The sequence below is a fragment of the Chlorocebus sabaeus genome, chromosome 8, assembly GCF_047675955.1.
Source record: "Chlorocebus sabaeus isolate Y175 chromosome 8, mChlSab1.0.hap1, whole genome shotgun sequence".
Lineage (NCBI taxonomy): Eukaryota > Metazoa > Chordata > Mammalia > Primates > Cercopithecidae > Chlorocebus > Chlorocebus sabaeus.
The window spans coordinates 141,960,441-141,977,565 of NC_132911.1; the positions used below are offsets into that span (position 1 = coordinate 141,960,441).

Here is a 17,125-nt window from a genome sequence, read left to right on the forward strand (position 1 = left end):
AAAAAAAAAAAAATTGAGGGCTCAGTGGTTGAAAGGCTTCCCTTGGCACACATAGTTCTGAAGTGAGTGATTGGGATGTTAACATGACTATCTGAGTTCAAGTCTTTTCTGCTGCAGGCCCTCCCTCCCTAATAAGTAGATTCTTTTATCAAACAGTTTTCATGGAATCTTCCTAATTTTCCATGAATTTTCTTAATTTTCACTGAAGGTCAAGGAGAACAACAGGAAGATATTGAAATGATTTTTTTTTTCTTTTTTGTTCTTGAACAGTCAAGGGGTGTCTTGGTCAGTGAATCATTAGTCACCTGTAATTTGCACTTTTCTATTTCTGGTAATGATAAAGACCTGCATCCTTCATATTCATACCCAACACTAAGGCCAAACCCCCAATGTTCTCACATCTACACAGAAGGGGCCCCAGGTCCACAAGCACATCTGACAGTATTACAGTTGCTGTCACCATTCGTGTGCCTGTCCCTTCTCAAATGCTAGGATCTTTCTCACATGTCCAAGAAAACGATTATTCCTAACTGGTGTGAGCTCCAAGCCTGTCATGTTCTATGGAATAAGATATGCAGCTAACTCAGAAAAGAGCAAACCATCAGTTTTCCAGAGAAGTCTTCCCCAAATCACCTCTTAAAAAAGAATTGAAAGGAAAAGGCAATGGCATGCAAGCTGTGCACATGGGGAATTACTATTATATTTTAACACACAGGATCTAATCATAAACATCTAGCTTGTACAAGTCAATGCAATATTTATTTCATATCAAGAAGATCTGGACCTAAATCATCTACATAATGAACTGACATATTTAAAAAAAGAGAATAAAAATGCAGAATCCTGTCCCTCGATTTATGAGAGAGCACCACGTGTTTGAACAGCACTGGGCTGGACAAGGTGCTTTCATTTCACCTGGCTGTGTCTCTGAAACAAAACCAATCTCTTCCGTGTGGCACAAATGGGTTCCAAACCTGACCACAGCTTGTTTCTCTTCTCATGTTGGTGCTGTTCTTATCAGCAGTCACACAAGATCTCTCCTCACCCTGTGAACACCTTTGCTCTGTACAGGTCATTCTATTACCTCTGCCTGGACCAACCTTCCCTGCTTTTGTCTGTGGAACCAACGTCTGCTTGTTCTTTAAGCCCAATCTGAGAGGTCCCTTCTCAGTTAAGCCACTGGCTCCTCGCACAGGCAGTCCTGCATGACCCCACAGTCCGTCCGATGGTCACCGCACTCTCCACCCCTACTGTATCATCTGATCACTTCTGTCTCCCTGAGGTGACTTTGAGCATCTCTAGAGCTGGAAGGCAGCCTCTCGTTCCCCTGGATGAACAGCACAGGTCAGAAGGCTGCTAAATAAAAAGTGACTCTTGTACCTAATAGCAACACTTATTCTAAGTAACAGTCATTATGAGCTCACCATGTGCCAGGCAACAGTCTAATCACTTTACATACATGATTTATATGTAAACCATGTAATGTATGTAATCATTTTACATGCATGAATTTGCATAATTCATTCAATCTTTACCATAAACCTATAAGTACCAACTGCCATCCCTGTTTTATAGATGAGGAACCTGAAAAACAAATTGGTTAAAGAACTTTTCTAAAGTCAAGCAGCTTAGAAATGGGAGAAGTAGAAATTATACCTGGAAAGCCCAAGCTTGTGGCCCTCATAACTGCTAAATTCTGCCTCCTTGGATATGGCAAGCTGTTTCTATTTCCATTTAGAGATACATGGAACAAAAAAGCCAAATGAAATCATTTATACCAACAAGATCGTTTAAGTACTGAGTATCAAAGACATCATTAAAGTCCAAATGTTTTCACTCCTCCTGGTTCTCTTCCAATATGTTATATTTTGTTGCCTAAAGATACATTTTTCTCTTTTCCCCTCAGAAATGCATACAGGTAATGGAAAATATGTTTGGATAGTTGGCCAGAAATAGGACTGCCAGAGCTTCCTCCCATCACTGTACATGCAGATGGTGCTTCCAATGAAAGGCGAAAGTCTATTTCCATTCCCCTGGGGCTGGCCTTGTCACTTGCCCTGACCAATGAGCTGTGGAGGAAGCGACCCTGGGCCAGTCTCCATCGAGCCCTTAAGTGGCCTAGAATCTTCCTCATTTTCTCTCTGGGGAACTCAGCTTTCATGTAAGAAGTCTGACCACCCAACTGGAGACAGAAGCCCAGCTGTCCCTCTTCTGGTGCAGCCACTCCAACCAAGGGGTCAGACACAGATGAGTGACAGCATCTTGGCTGCTCCATCCTCAGCCGAGATCTCAGCTGAAGGTAGTGCATAAATGTCCCCAGCCTAGGCTGGCTAACTCAAAACATTACAAAAGAATAAGCCATTGTTAAAAGTCAGACGTTTTGGAGTGCTTCATAATGCAGCGGTCTCTAACCAAAAATAGTATAACTGAAAAATTCACCTTGAAGAAGAAATACAAATTCTGCACATCCCTCACCTGGGGCACAATTTCATTGTAAATTATTGCTGACTACTGTGTTCGTATTCTGTTCTAAACAGTGTGCTACTGTAAAGCTCAAGGCATACCAACTTCATCATAATTATTCTTCTGTTAAACTATACTAGAAAAGAAAATAGTTTTTTCATTTTTATTTTCTTTGTCTCTGTGCAGGACTATCTCAAGCCCTTCTCAACCCACGTTACTCGCTGGGCTCTGCCAACCACTGAGCATCCTGCAGCCCTCTGGTCCTCACAGCTGGGGCCTGCCAGCTCCAAAAGATGGTTCATCCGGTGACAGGACCCAAGCTCCTGTCGTCCACAGTCACAAGGAAGAAGCAGAGTCCTTGACGGGGAACCTGGGGATGGCTTTCATCAGGTTGGCTGCAGTGTTATTTCTGCTTCACTTTTAGGTCTCTCTCCAAGGCTTTTACCTTGACCCTGAGATCGGGTTCCTCAAATCCCTGATAATATGACCACAGGTAGGACTAACTGGTTACTTACCTTGTGCTAGTTCATAACCTCTATGAAATATAAAGTGCCCTTTTTAATTATAATTTCTAAGACAAATATCTATGAAGAATGCATTTTTATCCTCATATTTCAGGAAACTAAAGTTAAAACTGCTAGTAACATATCTGGGGTCTCGGATATGTTATTATCCAATGTACACATATGGACACTGGTTCACGCAGGGTCAGGGTCCAAATCCCCTGCTCTGTCTGTGGACATCATGGACCTTCTTCTGTTGGAAGGTGGGGTGGGGAAGGGGTGAAGCACAGGATGATAGGAAAGGAGGGAACTGCTGGATTCTTAAATCACTCTGGATTTACACTGGGCCTAGGGGGATGGGTAGCCTACTTATCAGATGCCTGATTCCTTCCCAGGAGAGAGGAGTGGAGAGAAATAGGAGGAACACCTTGGAAATATGGCAACTTGACTATTATTTAATGTTTTACTCTACTCAGAGGCAAGGGGGAAGCCTGTGGCCATCAGTGTCTTCTATAGATCACAGGCTTGAGTTATCCTATTGCTCTGAAACCACAGGCCTCTTCTCATGTTCTATCATGTGGCCTCAGGAACCAGGTCCCCCTCCAGACGTCTTCTAAGGTAAATTTAAGCAGACCACCACATCTACATTCCTGACTTGTGGATATTCAATTGCATGTGATTCCACTCACCATAACACGTTGCAAATTCCAAATGAATTTTATCAAGTGTAGCTACGACCAGTACTCTTAGCTTTCTGAATTGGATTTCTACAATATTCTTGGCTACTTGTACTTTATAATTAATGTTAAACAGACTTTGCACAGCTCTGTCTTAATGTTCCCTACCCTCTACCCTACCCTTTAAGTATTTCTCCTTTTTCTTTTTTTTTTTTTTTTTGGAGCCCCACTCTGCACCCAGGCTGGAGCACAGTGGCACAATCTTGGCTCACTGCAACCTCCGCCTCCCAGGTTTAAGTGATTCTCCTGCCTCAGTCTCCTGGGTAGCTGGGATTACAGGCACCCGCCACCATGCCTGGCTAATTCTTTTGTATTTTTAGTATAGGCAGGGTTTCACCTTGTTGACCAGGCTGGTCTCAAACCCCTGACCTCAGGTGATCTGCCCACCTTGGCCTCCCAAAGTGCTGGGATTACAAGTATGAGTCACTGTGCCTGGCCTCTCCTTCTTCTTAAGGTCTAGCTAGTCTATACAGTTCTCCCAAATTTACTAATGCAAACTCCTAATAGTTCTACTAGTTAATATTATGTCTGTCTTTATTTCTGGCATGGTAAGTTCTCTTTTTCTGACTCAACACTCTGTGATAGACTACCTGCTCAGAGCCCTGGTTACCAACTTTGTACTCCAGCCTTCTCAAGATCAAGATCCGAGTTGTCTTGGCAATCCTTCTCCTCAAGCTGGAAGCACTCCTCTTTGTCCCCTCACTGTGTATAGAAAGTGCCAGCAACACTGCCTACTCACTCTGTCCTCTGTACCTAGTTGATTTCCAGGTTCCCTTTAACAGGCTTCTCTTTACCCACTTGCTGGATGTTATTTCCCACTGACGTCCTCCCTGACTTGACTTTAAACAACCTCCCACAGCCAGTTTATCTCCAAATACTGGCTGTTCCTGGGAAAGTATATTTCTCTTAAGCCAGGTTCCCCTTGCCACAATGTACACATATGGACACCTCCAACTGTTGGTTTCCATTTCCAAAATTTGCTCATCCAACATTCACCACAGATTGTCTGAGTGCGTCTACATGCCTTGCACTCGGCTGTGCCCTGGCGAGCAGTGACAAAGGGAGGTTCGCCATTAGGGGCAAGCGCCCCATTGCCATTCTTCTGCTCACCTGTCTGCCCAGCGATGGAGGCACTCAGTCTGTGGGGGATCCTTGAGGACACCTTCAAGGTCACTCGGATCTGGTAATACCTAAGAAAAGAGAAGAGGAGAGGATGCTGAAGATCAGGCTTCTTAACGTTGACTTCTAAAAATACCTAGAATGAATCCCGAAAGCCACAGGAAATCAGGGAAGTTTCTTGGCAGCATGCACAATCGTCTGGCATCAAAGAGAAATGCATTTTATCAGCAGAGTTGGAGAGGGAAGCAACGGGGCAGTGTTGGAGACAGGAAGTTAAGTTCACTTGAGATCACACAAGACTGAACAAGGTTGGAGGTGATTGGAATAGAGAAAAGAAAGAGATGGGTCATGTGACACAGTTTCATTAAGGGGTGTGGGTTTTATGTAGTCAAGAAAGGTTATTGTTATAGGAAAGTAGGCTATTTATGCACGGTGGATAACCCATCTATAAACTGAGTTTCTATCATGTTGCAACACAAAAACCACTTCTTTTAGTAACACAGCCGCTGAGTTATTCTTCTTGGAGGTATTGCCAAATGAACTTTTCCCTGTGTATTTCATCTTCCTTAATTTTAACATAGCACTCCCATTTTCAAATTCCACCATTTCAGGACAATGTGCAGCTTCTCCTGCTATCAGTTAACTCTCTAATGTGCCCTCTTTCACCCCAAGTACAGAAGCATCTTTTGAAGTTCTGTGCTTTGCAATTAATGACTTTTTGCTTGTAAGCACTTGAGAACATTTCTGGCATCATCACTGTTCTCTTCTTTTACTGATTTGAAACCCATTGTGAAATGAAATATGAATAAACCGAAGTGAAATATAAGGAAAATGGACCATGAACACATCAGTCTCCTGTGGCTCACTGAGCTCATAGCTAGGCAAGTACCCTGCTATTGACGTCCTTGCACTGCACATACACTCATAGAATGTTTCCATTGGCAGTCTCCTGCTTGTTTTTAACGTATAAATGATGAGCAAAAATGAAGAGAAAAGGGCACTGGCACTGGATTCATAGCTGCAGCATGAGTGACACATTTCCAGCTGCACGACTTTAAGTACATCACATAACTTCTCTGAACTTGTTTCTGTATCTGCAAAATGAATATATATATATATATAGAGAGAGAGAGATGGCATCTTGCTGTGTAGCCCAGGCAGGTATACAGTGGTACGATCTCGGCTTACTACAACATCCACCTCCTGGGTTCAAGCAATTCTTCTGCCTCAGCCTCCCATGTAGCTGGGACTACAGGCGCGCACCACCATGCCTGGCTAATTTTTGTATTTTTAGTAGAGATGGGTTTCACCATGTTGGTCAGGCTGGTCTTGACCTCCTAACCTCATGATCCGCCTGCCTCAGCCTCCCAAAGTGCTGGGATTACAGGCGTGAGCCACCATGCCCAGCCAAAATGAATATTTTTTAAAAGTACCTGCCATGACTTCTGTTTCCAGAAAGGTGAAGTAGAGAGACATACTTTACCCTATTTTTCGCACTAAGCACAACAAAAACCCTAACAGTATACAGAAAACAAGCAAATGCAGATTCTTCAAGGTGGAGAAGAAAGCAGACAGGTTGGGGACCTCAGGACCCAAGGAGAGACATGCTGGTGAGGCTTCTGCATTTTCTGTTGCCTCATATATCCAGACTGGATGCTGGAGAAGCCAAGAAGCCAGAAAAGCTAATAGCCACAAACAAGAAAATTATCCAAAGAAAGCCCTCTCCCTCCAGCCGAAGGATCAGGAAGAGAACAGCCTAGCAAGACAGAAAACTTTTAGGCAACAGCTATCTACTCCAGCCAAAAAACAGAAAATACTGTGGGCCCACCTCCACCCACACCAGCAAAGGCAAAGTGGGAAGTCTAGACACCCGCCATCCCCAGACTGCATGAAAACACTGCATCCCCACCCAACCTGCCAAGAGAAGGACTTCAGCAGGGAGCCAGGCTTCCATCCCTAACAGATGGTAAAGAGAACCCCACCTGTTCAGCTTAAGTGGCGACCATGTGGGGAGCCTGGACCTCCACCCAGCACCCCGCAGTAATGAGGGCATACATATGCCCATGTGGTTTTTCACAAAGGTGCAAAAGCAATTCAATGGAGCAGAGATCACCTTTTAAAATAAGTTGTCCTGAAGCAATTGGCTATCCACAGACAAGATAACAGCCACAACCAAACACACAAACCTCAACTTTAATTTCATATCTTATAAAGAAACTATTAATAACGTAGATTGTGGACATAAATGAAAAATATGAAACTATAAAACTATTAGGAAACAGAGAAAAGTTTTAAAATTATTCCTTTTTTCTTTCTTTGAGGCAGAGTCTTGCTTTGTTGCCCAGGCTGGAGTGCAATGGTGCGATCTCGACTCACTGCAACCTCCACCTCCCTGGTTCAAGTGATTCTCCTGCCTCAGCCTCCCAAGTAGCTGGGATCACAGGTACCCACCACCATGCCCAGCTAATTTTTTTATTTTTATTAGAGACGGGGTTTCACCATGTTGGCCAAGCTGGTCTCGAACTCCTGACCTCAGGCAATCCACCTGCCTTGGCCTTCCAAAGTGCTGGAATTATAGGTGTCAGCCACCACATTTGGCCTAAAATATATTCTAAATATAGAATTAAGCAAAGAGTTTTTAGACTTCGTACAGAAAACATGAATCATAAAAGAAAAACATATATTTTGTTTGTTTGCTTGCTTGTTTATTTTGAGAGATGAGGTCTTGCTATATTACCTAGGCTGGCATCAAACTCCTAGACTCAAGTGATCCTCCCACCTCGGCCCCCCAAAGTGCTGGGATTACAGGTGTGAGCCACTGAACCCTGCAGATAAATTTTAGTTCATTAAACTAAACACTTTTGTGCTACGAAAGACCCTGTTAAGATACAAGCTACAATGTGGGAAAAAATTGTTGCAAATCACATGCAGTGGCCCTCAGTATCTGTGTATTCTGTATTTGGGAATTTGTTTACTTGATAAAATGTGTTTTAGCCCCAAATGCAACACTCATAGCACCTTTGTGGTCATTCACAGACATGAACAGGGTGGTAAAAAGTCTGAATCTTCTGACACTCAGGTGCCCAATTGAGGTTAAGCAATACTACAAACAAGGATCCCTTTTGCAATTTATTTAGTCTCACATATTTTTCTACTCTGTGCTTTTTGTTGGTGATTCCACTGTTTGAGATAGACCCCAGCATAGTTCTAAAGGGCTGTCTAGCGTTCCTAAGGGCAGGAATGCTGTGATGTGCCCCATGGAGAAAGGATGTGTGTTAGATGAGCTTCACTCAGCTATGAGTTCTAGTGCTGCTGACTGAGATCAATGGTAATGAATCAACAGTACATATTAACTGTGGGGTATCTTTAAACAGAAACATGTAAAACAAGATTATGTATTGGTAAGTCTGGCAGAAATGTGACCAGAGGCTCACAGGAACCTAACCCTGTATTTCCCCCAGGAACAGTGGTTCAGCATTTGCTAATTCAGTATTCATGGTGACTTTACAGAACATACTGCTGTAAATATTGAGAATTGACTATCTGACAAAGGACTATTGCCTAGGATATATAAAGGACTCTTGGAACTGAGTAGTAAAAACAAACACACCAATTAAAAAGTGGTCAAACACAAGAAAAATTTCACCAAAGGGAACACACAGAGGGCAAATAAGCTCATGAAAAGATGTTCAAATGTTCATACACCCAAAGCAAAACAGAGTATCAGTGCAGTCTCTATTAAAATGTCAGGTCAGGTGTGGTGGCTCGTGCCTCTAATCCCAGCCCTTTCGGAGGCCAAGGCTGGAGGATTGCTTGAGCCCGGCCTAGGCAATATATGGAGACCCCATCCCTACAGAAAATAAATATATAAATTAGCTGGGTGTGGTGGCATATACCTGTAGTCTGTAGTCTCAGTTACTGGAAGGGTTGAGGTAGGGAAAATCACTTGGGCACAGGAGGTTGAAGAGGAGGTGAGCTGAAATCACAATACTGCACTCCAGCCTGGGTCAGGCGGAAACCTTACCTCAAAAAAAAAAAAATCCCAAGGGCATTTTTTATACAAATAGAGAAAATAGTTCTAAAATATGTATGGAACCACAAAAGATGTTAAACAGCTATAATACAATCTTGAGAAACAAGAAAAATGAACAAGGTAAAATGGCCACTTACAAAAGAATGAAAATATTTGCAAACAGTATGTCTGATAAGGGATTAGTGTTCAAAATGTGTAAGAAAATCATGCAACTCAACAGCAGTAGTAATAATAATACTAATCCAATTTAAAGGACAAAGGACCTGAATACACATTTTTCCAAAGAAAACATTCAAATTACCAACACGTTTGTGAAAAAGTACTCAATGTTACTAATCATCAGGGAAACACAAATCAAAACCACAACATATCACCTCATACATTTCAGGATAGTTATCATGAAAAAGACAAGAAATAACCAGTGTTGGTGAGAATGTGGAGAAAAGAAAACCCTTGTATTCTTTTCTGGTGGGAATGTAAATTGGTACAGCCATTATGAAAAATAACATGGAGGTTCCTCAAAAAACTAAAAATAAAACTGCCATATGACCCAGAAACCCCTCTGCTTGTGTACACCAACAAGACATCAAAGTCAGCACCTCGTGGAGAGATATGCACCTCCACCTTCATTGCGGCATTAGTCACAATAGCCCAGATACAGAAACAACCTAAGCGCCCAGCAATGAATCAGTGGATAAACTGTGGAATACATATCAATGTACACACACACATACACACACACACACAAACAATGGAATGTTATTCAGCCTCAAAAAAGAGAAGCTACTGCCATTTTCAATCACATCGATGAAACTGAAGAACATTATGCTTAAGTGAAATAAGCCAGATACAGAAAAAATATATATACAAGATCTCACTTACACATAGAACTTTTTTTAAAAAAGGAAGTCAAACACATAGAAAGAGAGAATAGGATGATAGTTACCAAGAATGGAGAAGGGAAAGAAGAAATGGGGAAACGTAGGTCAAAGAGTATAAACTTGCAGTTCTATAGTACAAATAAGTTTAGAGATCTAATGTACAGCCAGAGGATTATAGTTAAAAATATTGTATTATATACTGAAAATTTGCTAAGAGAACAGATTTTAGATGTACTTACTACGGAAAAGTTTAAAATAAAAAAAGAAGGCCATTTTGGAAGACAGTAGATGTGCTACTTTGCTCACATATAATGATCATTTCACTGCATATTTTTTATCAAAACATCATGCTGTATACTTCAAATATATACGATAAAATAAATGTTTAAAAAAGATATTCAACATCATCAGACAAAATACTAATTAAAACCACAATCAGATGCTACAACGCACTCATCAAAATGACTAAAATAAAAAACATTGACAACATCAGTTACTGGCAATTATGCAGGCAAAGTGGATCACTCACATATTGCTGGTGGAAATGTAAAATGGAACAGCCACTCTGGAAAATGTTAGCTAGCTTCTTTAAAAATTAAACATACAACTGTCAAACAACCCAACAACTGCCCTCCTAGGCATTTCTCTTAGAGAAATGAAAACTTATTTATGTAAGAACTTGTTCAAAATGTTGAGAGAAGCTTTATCCACAATACTAAAAACTGAAACAACCCAGATGTCCTTTAGTAAATGAATAAACTGTGGAAACTACTCCGCAATAAATAAGAATGAACAATTCATCCACAGACAGTCTGGATGGAGCTCCAGACAGTTATGCTCAGCAAAAGAAGCTAATTTGAAAAAGGTGTATATTTCCATTTATATGGCATGTTTAAAGTTGCAAAATTATAAAAATAGAATACAGATTAGTGACTCCAGGGGTTGGAGAGAGGATGGGAGTGGGAGACGAGTGGGTATGACTATCAAGGAGCAACATAAAATGTGAGATCCATGTGGTGATGAAAATAATTTGTACCCTGACTGTCCATATCAATATTCTGACTGTGAAATTGCACCACAGCATTACAAGATACTACCATTAAGGAAACTAGATAAACATTATATGAGATGTCTCTGTACTACTTCTTAAAACTGCATGTGATGCTACAACTAATTCAAAATAAAACATTTAACTGAAAAACATAAAAGGCATCTGTCCTGTTCAACAGGAAAATCACAGTGATGGATCTATTGGAAAGGATAAGGCTCCATACCAACTGGAGAAAACACAAATGCCTGCAGGGGCCAGACAAACAACAAAAATGAAATTGTAAGAAAACCTTGGGTTCCACCTAATCTATCTTTTTATTTTCTGCTTTTGATGGATATACAGTTCCAAAAATAATCAACTACCATTAGAAAATCCCAGTGGAAGCACATTTACAAATGATCATGACACTTGCCTCTGTGTGAGGGCAGCAGTGGCCGCCTTGGCCACAGGAGCAGCTGCTACTTAGCAGTGGCTTATAACGACCCTGCAGAAATGTCGACTGCATGTCGGGAGATCTTTCAGTTTTTCAGGGGAAGACAGAAATTTAATTTTGTAATAAAACATCTTTAAAATGCTAAATATTGGTTCACAAATCAATGGCAATGACAACAGCAACATCAGCAACAGCAAAAACAATTAGCAGCGGTAGCCATGGCCACGTTAGCAATAAAGCACTGTGTCAACAAGATAAAACACATTTGCAGGCTCAATCCTCAAGGGCCAATAATTGGCAAACCCTGACTGACACAAATGCAAGATGTTACTTTTAGTGTTTCTTTAATAAAAGATCTATGTATTTCAGTAATTTCATGAAGAAGGAAAGGGACACAAATCCCATCAGCACGGCCACCAACTGTCACATTGTAACGGCGCCTTCTCTGAACATATTAATACGATGTGTCAGTCATTGCCAGGGGCTATGCATCCCTCTCCCATCCCACTGCACTTGCAGCGGTTACAGCTATGCTCAAGATTTATTGAGCATTTCTGTGGCAGGACCTGTACTAGCAACTTCCATGTATGCAATCTTGGTTGATCCCCCATGAATCCTTTGTGAAAGCAAGCAGCAGCTCAAGGGTAAACCAAGGAAGGCATTGAGCCATTGGAAAGATCTAACCAGTTATCCAAAACCACAGAGCTAGCAAAGGGCAACCAGGATTCCAATTCCAGAGATGGGTGTTTCCTTTTCCCTGATACACCTCATAGGAGGCACATTTTGTTGTACAGCTAAGTCCCTTTTATAGATGATTCCAAAGTGCTCTTGAATTGTTTCTTAAAAGCACTTGATGCTACTGAATCTTACTTCAAGAAGTTAATTTTGTTGAACTTCAGATGCTTTATAGGAATAGGGTGAAAGTTTATGTTTCAATTAGGTTGACCCATTCAGGCTCTGTCCCGATTAAACAGAATGCTAAAACTGCTTTAGTAATTCCCTTTTATCTCATGGGAAATTTCTATCAGGTCATAAATCCATAAACCACCTACTCATGTATGACATGCATGATACTGTTTGATCCCCATAGGATGTCTTTAATGTACTTACCCTGATTTCTCTCTTAAAGATGGGAAAATTTACATTTAGTGATAAAGATTGGTGCAAGTTCACAGACTCAGTAAGTAAACCTACAAGTTTTTTGGTTTTTTTGTTTTTTGGTTTTTTTGGTTTTTTTTGGTTTTTTGGTTTTGTTTTGTTTGAGACAGAGTATTGCTCTGTCACCCAGGCTGGAGTGCAGTGGCGCAATCTTCGCGCACTGCAACCTCCACCTCCCAGGTTCAAGCAGTTCTCCTGCTTCAGCCTCCCAAGTGACTGGGATAACAAGCATGTGTCACCACACCAGGCTAATTTTTGTATTTTTAGTAGAGACGGGGTTTCACCATGTTGGTCAGACTGGTCTTGAACTCCTGACCTCAGGTGATCTCCCCATCTTGGCCTCCCAAAGTGCTAGGATTACAGAAGTGAGCCACTACACCCGGCCTCTAAGTATCTTTTAACCATCTTAGAGCCATCTCCTTCCACCTGGGGTCAAAGAAGTTATCATAAAGAAGGGAGCAGTTCACTTAAATTGCTGCAGAATGATCAAATGGCAAAAGAAGATGGTCCATGAGTTTCCTCAGAACGGGGAAAGAAGTTAGGAGGTGGAAAACTTCAGATAGTGTGCTGATGTGTTTCAGTAGCCTAGATTTGCACAGGACTCCTTCTGGGAAACAGTAACAAAAATAGTCACCCTTTATTGATTTCCATCTGTATGACTGGCACTAAACTATGCCCTTTGGATAATGTGGTAAGCATAATAATACGCCCCAACCCCTGACATATACCTCCTAATTTTCAGAACCTGTAAATATGTTGGGCAAAAGAGAATTAAGGTTGCAGATGAAATTAAGGCTGTTAATCAGCTGGCCTTGAAATCTGGATATTATTCTAAACTTCATGTGTATACTCAATGCAACACAAGAGTCTTTTCCTTATAAGAGAAAGAAGGAGGCAAGAGACAGAGAGAGAGGGACAGAGCAGTGCAATGTGAGAAAGACTTGACCAGCCATCGCTGATCACCAGCCAAGGGACGCAGGCAGCCTCTATAAACTGGAAAAGATAAAGAAACAGACTCTAGAGCCTCCATGCAGTAATACAATCAGGCAAGAATACTGACTTTAGCTCACATTTCAGAATTCTAACCTGCGGAATTCTAAGATAATAATGTTATGTTGTTTTAAGCCACTTAGGTTATGGCACTATGTCACAGCAGTAATTGTAAACTAATGAATACGGGTTTTCAAACTTCCTCCTCATGACAAAACCAATAGAGGAGAATAAATATTCTCATGTTAACAACACACACTTTGTGACTCAGAGAAGTTAGGTGATTTGCCCATAGTCACATAGCTAGGCAATGAATAGTTTAGGGACTAAAATGCAGGGCCATTTGGCTAGCACCCAGCTTATTCTGGGGAAGGCAAAGCCAGGTGCTTTAACGTTATAAGCTCACCTCAATTTCCTCATCACTGTTATTACAGGAGCCTAAGTGGATTCTCGCTCTGATTACTAATTTTCTAATAACACCTCTCGTTTCATGTATTTCATTCTGTTTTCTCAAAAGCACCTTGAGAATAGGAATGCTACTATTTACTTCTTTTGTATTCCTTAGACGTCTCACAGCTGTGCCAAACAGAGAAAAGCACCTAATGAACATCTGTTCTCAGTTGATTAGAGAAATATCCATTACCACCAGCCACTGAAGGAGACCAGCCAGGCCCCATTCATCTCTGTATCCCCAGAAACTAACAGAGGCTGACGTGGTTCGCATTCAATAAATGCCAGATGAAGGAATGAATAAGTGAAAATTCTAAAAACAAAGATTCCCCCAAACAATGGTTTTCTACAATCCAGTCCTAATACACAATTCTGTGCGTGATAAAGAATCCACATGCAATTTTTGTAAAATGAGGAGTAATATTCTATAATGGGAATACAGAAATCTGTGACATTTTGTCGAAATCATTTTTCAGATCAGTGTAGCACGAAACAACTGCTCTGACTCAGGGGCATCTGACATGACCTAAAATACACATCATTATCATGAAAAATCAAACACCGATACTCTGGAGTCTGAACACCTAGGTTCCCAAAGCCAGGTTGGAAAACTTAAAGCTAGTAACTTTCCCTCCCTGAGCCTCTCTTTCCTCCTGGGCGAGGAAAGCCATGCTGGTGCCAGCCTTGCAGAATGATTGTGAGGCAGGAACGGGAGCATCCATGGCAAGCACAGCATGATGCTCAACCCCATATTCCCTTAAAGGTACAATGTCTTCATTGCTATTCCCTAAGACATGTGTGAGACACAGCCTCCCACCTCCATGATCCCAGTCTATCCTCCGGCATCACAGTTGGGATGAAGCTGGGAGAAGGCATGATGCTTTGGGTGGCTCACGTTTCAGGGATGCCTGCAGGATACAGTATATGATTACACCAAACAGTGCACTCAAGATGTAAATGGTCGGCTATGATATGGGTGTGCCTACACGGCTGGGCGAAAATTATCTTTGAGTCTTGTGAAGCAGTATAACATTTTGATTAAGAGGGTAAGCTCTGAAAATCTGCCTGTTTCTGACTGTGTGACCTCGAATAAATCACTCTCACAGTGTCCCTGTGCTCAAGGTCCTCATGTATAAATGGGGATGGAAATGACAGTAATGTTCCTCATAGTGCCATCACGAGGATTACATGATTTGTAATATGCAAAGTGCATATCATGCCTGGCAAGTATTGAGTCTAAATGAGTGCTTTTTAATCATAGGTATAATAAAAATGATGATGATGAAGATGGCTTTATGAAGGCACCTTAGGCCCCCAGCATCACACTTGTCACATGATAATGGAATGACTCCCCTCTGTCTGTCTGTTCACCCAGGTGTCGAGGTCCCTGTGAAGAGGAGTGAAGTGTCCTTGCTTGCACCTCAGGAATTACAAGAGAACCGCACATGCTGTGACTGCCAACAAAGGTCATTGGAAAGTGTGAGCATGACTCTCTCACAACCGGTCTTGTCTACATGAGCCTCAGGAGGGAACCACTGGAGACAGGCAGACATGGATTCAAATTCCCAAGGATTCAAAACTTGCAGAGGCTCAGTTCCCTTATGCTTAAAGTGTACATTGTAATATGAACCTGCAGGGGAACTTGGTTTTTAAAGGACAGTTAAAACATTGTATATGGCAGGGACTCTGTAAATGGTAGCCATGATCACAACTTCCCATAAAGCATGTACACATTTCTAGCAGCAGAGTTAGTGGAAACTCAAAACAGCTCCTCTGCCCACACCTGACAAGCGTGGTGCCTACTTAAGGGCAAGCTGGCAGAGGATTCAGGACATGAGCTAAGCTTCCTCTGGTCTGGCTAGGGGAGGAGACCCTCTCCTATGCTATGTTGTTCCTCAAAAGGCTGAGTCAATTTAGAGTCAAAGTTAGCTCCAGATTGCTTGATACTGTAGGGTTTTTCCAGTGAGTTCTGAAAAGCCTGATTAAATACTGGCAATCCTGTCCTCGGTCTTGTCCTAACAGTGGGACACCATGACAGAATCAGCAATAATGCAGTCAGTGGATTTCTCTCCTTTAAAAAAGCTAATGCTCCACAATCTAATGATAGTCAGCTATGGGGAAACTGCATGAGGATTTATAAATAACTAGAGAGGTGAAATATTTTCTCGTGTGGCCAGGTATAATAAACATAACCTGCCCTACCTCCATCTTTATAAAGAACTGCCATTTGCCTAGACCTCACCTAATGAGCTGTCACACTACTCTTCCCAGTCTCTTTGCCAGCAGGACACCTGGCACCATCTGGAATCCCAGCCTCACATAGCTGGCCCCCACCTGACAGTGGAAGACACTGTGATGCGGAGGTGAAACTCTGCCCTGGCAGGAAGGTCTGCAAAGTCCTGCCAATAAAAGAGGCTTTGGTGTTCCAAAAGATAAGAAACAAAAAACCAACGAAATGACTAATATATTTTTACTGTGCAGTACACACTAACAGGCTGACAGTATGTACTCACCACTGTAGGGCTATGAACCATTCTGTTGCATTTTATTGGCTTCAATGGCAATTACTGAAATACTTTTCCAAGGAAAGTCCACTCTAATATTTCAGCAGAACTCATCTGGATACTTTGATATAGTCACAATATAATAACTCATTCAGATTCCACCAATGTTTACTATGATGATCCTCCACATTTCTCTACCCGCACTCTCCTTGCTGACCTCTCAGAAGGTTCTATGTGGCTCAGGCTGTGAATTGCTGGCTGACTATCCGTAAACTCCTCTTTCCTTACAACGCAAAGCCAGGTTTTCTCAGGGGAATTACTATACCTACCTAAAAATATCCACCCTTTGCTGACTCCCTTGCAGCTAGGAGAAATCTCATGACCCCCTCTTGGCTAATGAAATAAAAGTACACATTGGCAGGTAAAGCAGACAGGAAAGCTTTTAAAGGAGAAACCTGTTTCATGACCCTTGGGCTGTTTGTCTCTTCTCTTAATTTGTTAATATATCCAAAAATATAAACGTGGTTGTAAAGGCAGCCTTTCTCCAGCTAGGAGTATTAAAAAGCCTTTTGCTATGCATGGAAGAGCAGAAAGAGAAGTCTAAGTCCTCACTGTCCCTGGTGACATGGTTGTGCTGTCTACTTCTGGGTTTCTTGTGGTATCTTGTGCTAGTTAAGCCAGCGTAAATTATATGCTGGATTATTTGAAGCCAAATACACCTCTTACTGTGGGATCTGATTGCAGGACTCTCCTGGGCCATACTTTGTGTAGGTGAAAATTCAGAAGAGTTGACACAGACAGCC

At 41.7% G+C, this 17,125-nt stretch overlaps 1 protein-coding gene across 3 annotated transcripts in view; it reads right to left on the reverse strand.

The window, feature by feature from the left end:
• Positions 1-17,125, reverse strand: part of FAM135B (family with sequence similarity 135 member B) — a 352,320-nt gene that overhangs the window by 173,321 nt on the left and 161,874 nt on the right. For all 3 annotated transcript variants that reach the window (XM_073018372.1, XM_008001609.3, XM_038000098.2), the window contains exon 3: positions 4,814-4,893. In XM_073018372.1, the coding sequence (XP_072874473.1) occupies positions 4,814-4,893 (80 nt within the window). The remainder of the gene's footprint in view (positions 1-4,813; positions 4,894-17,125) is intronic.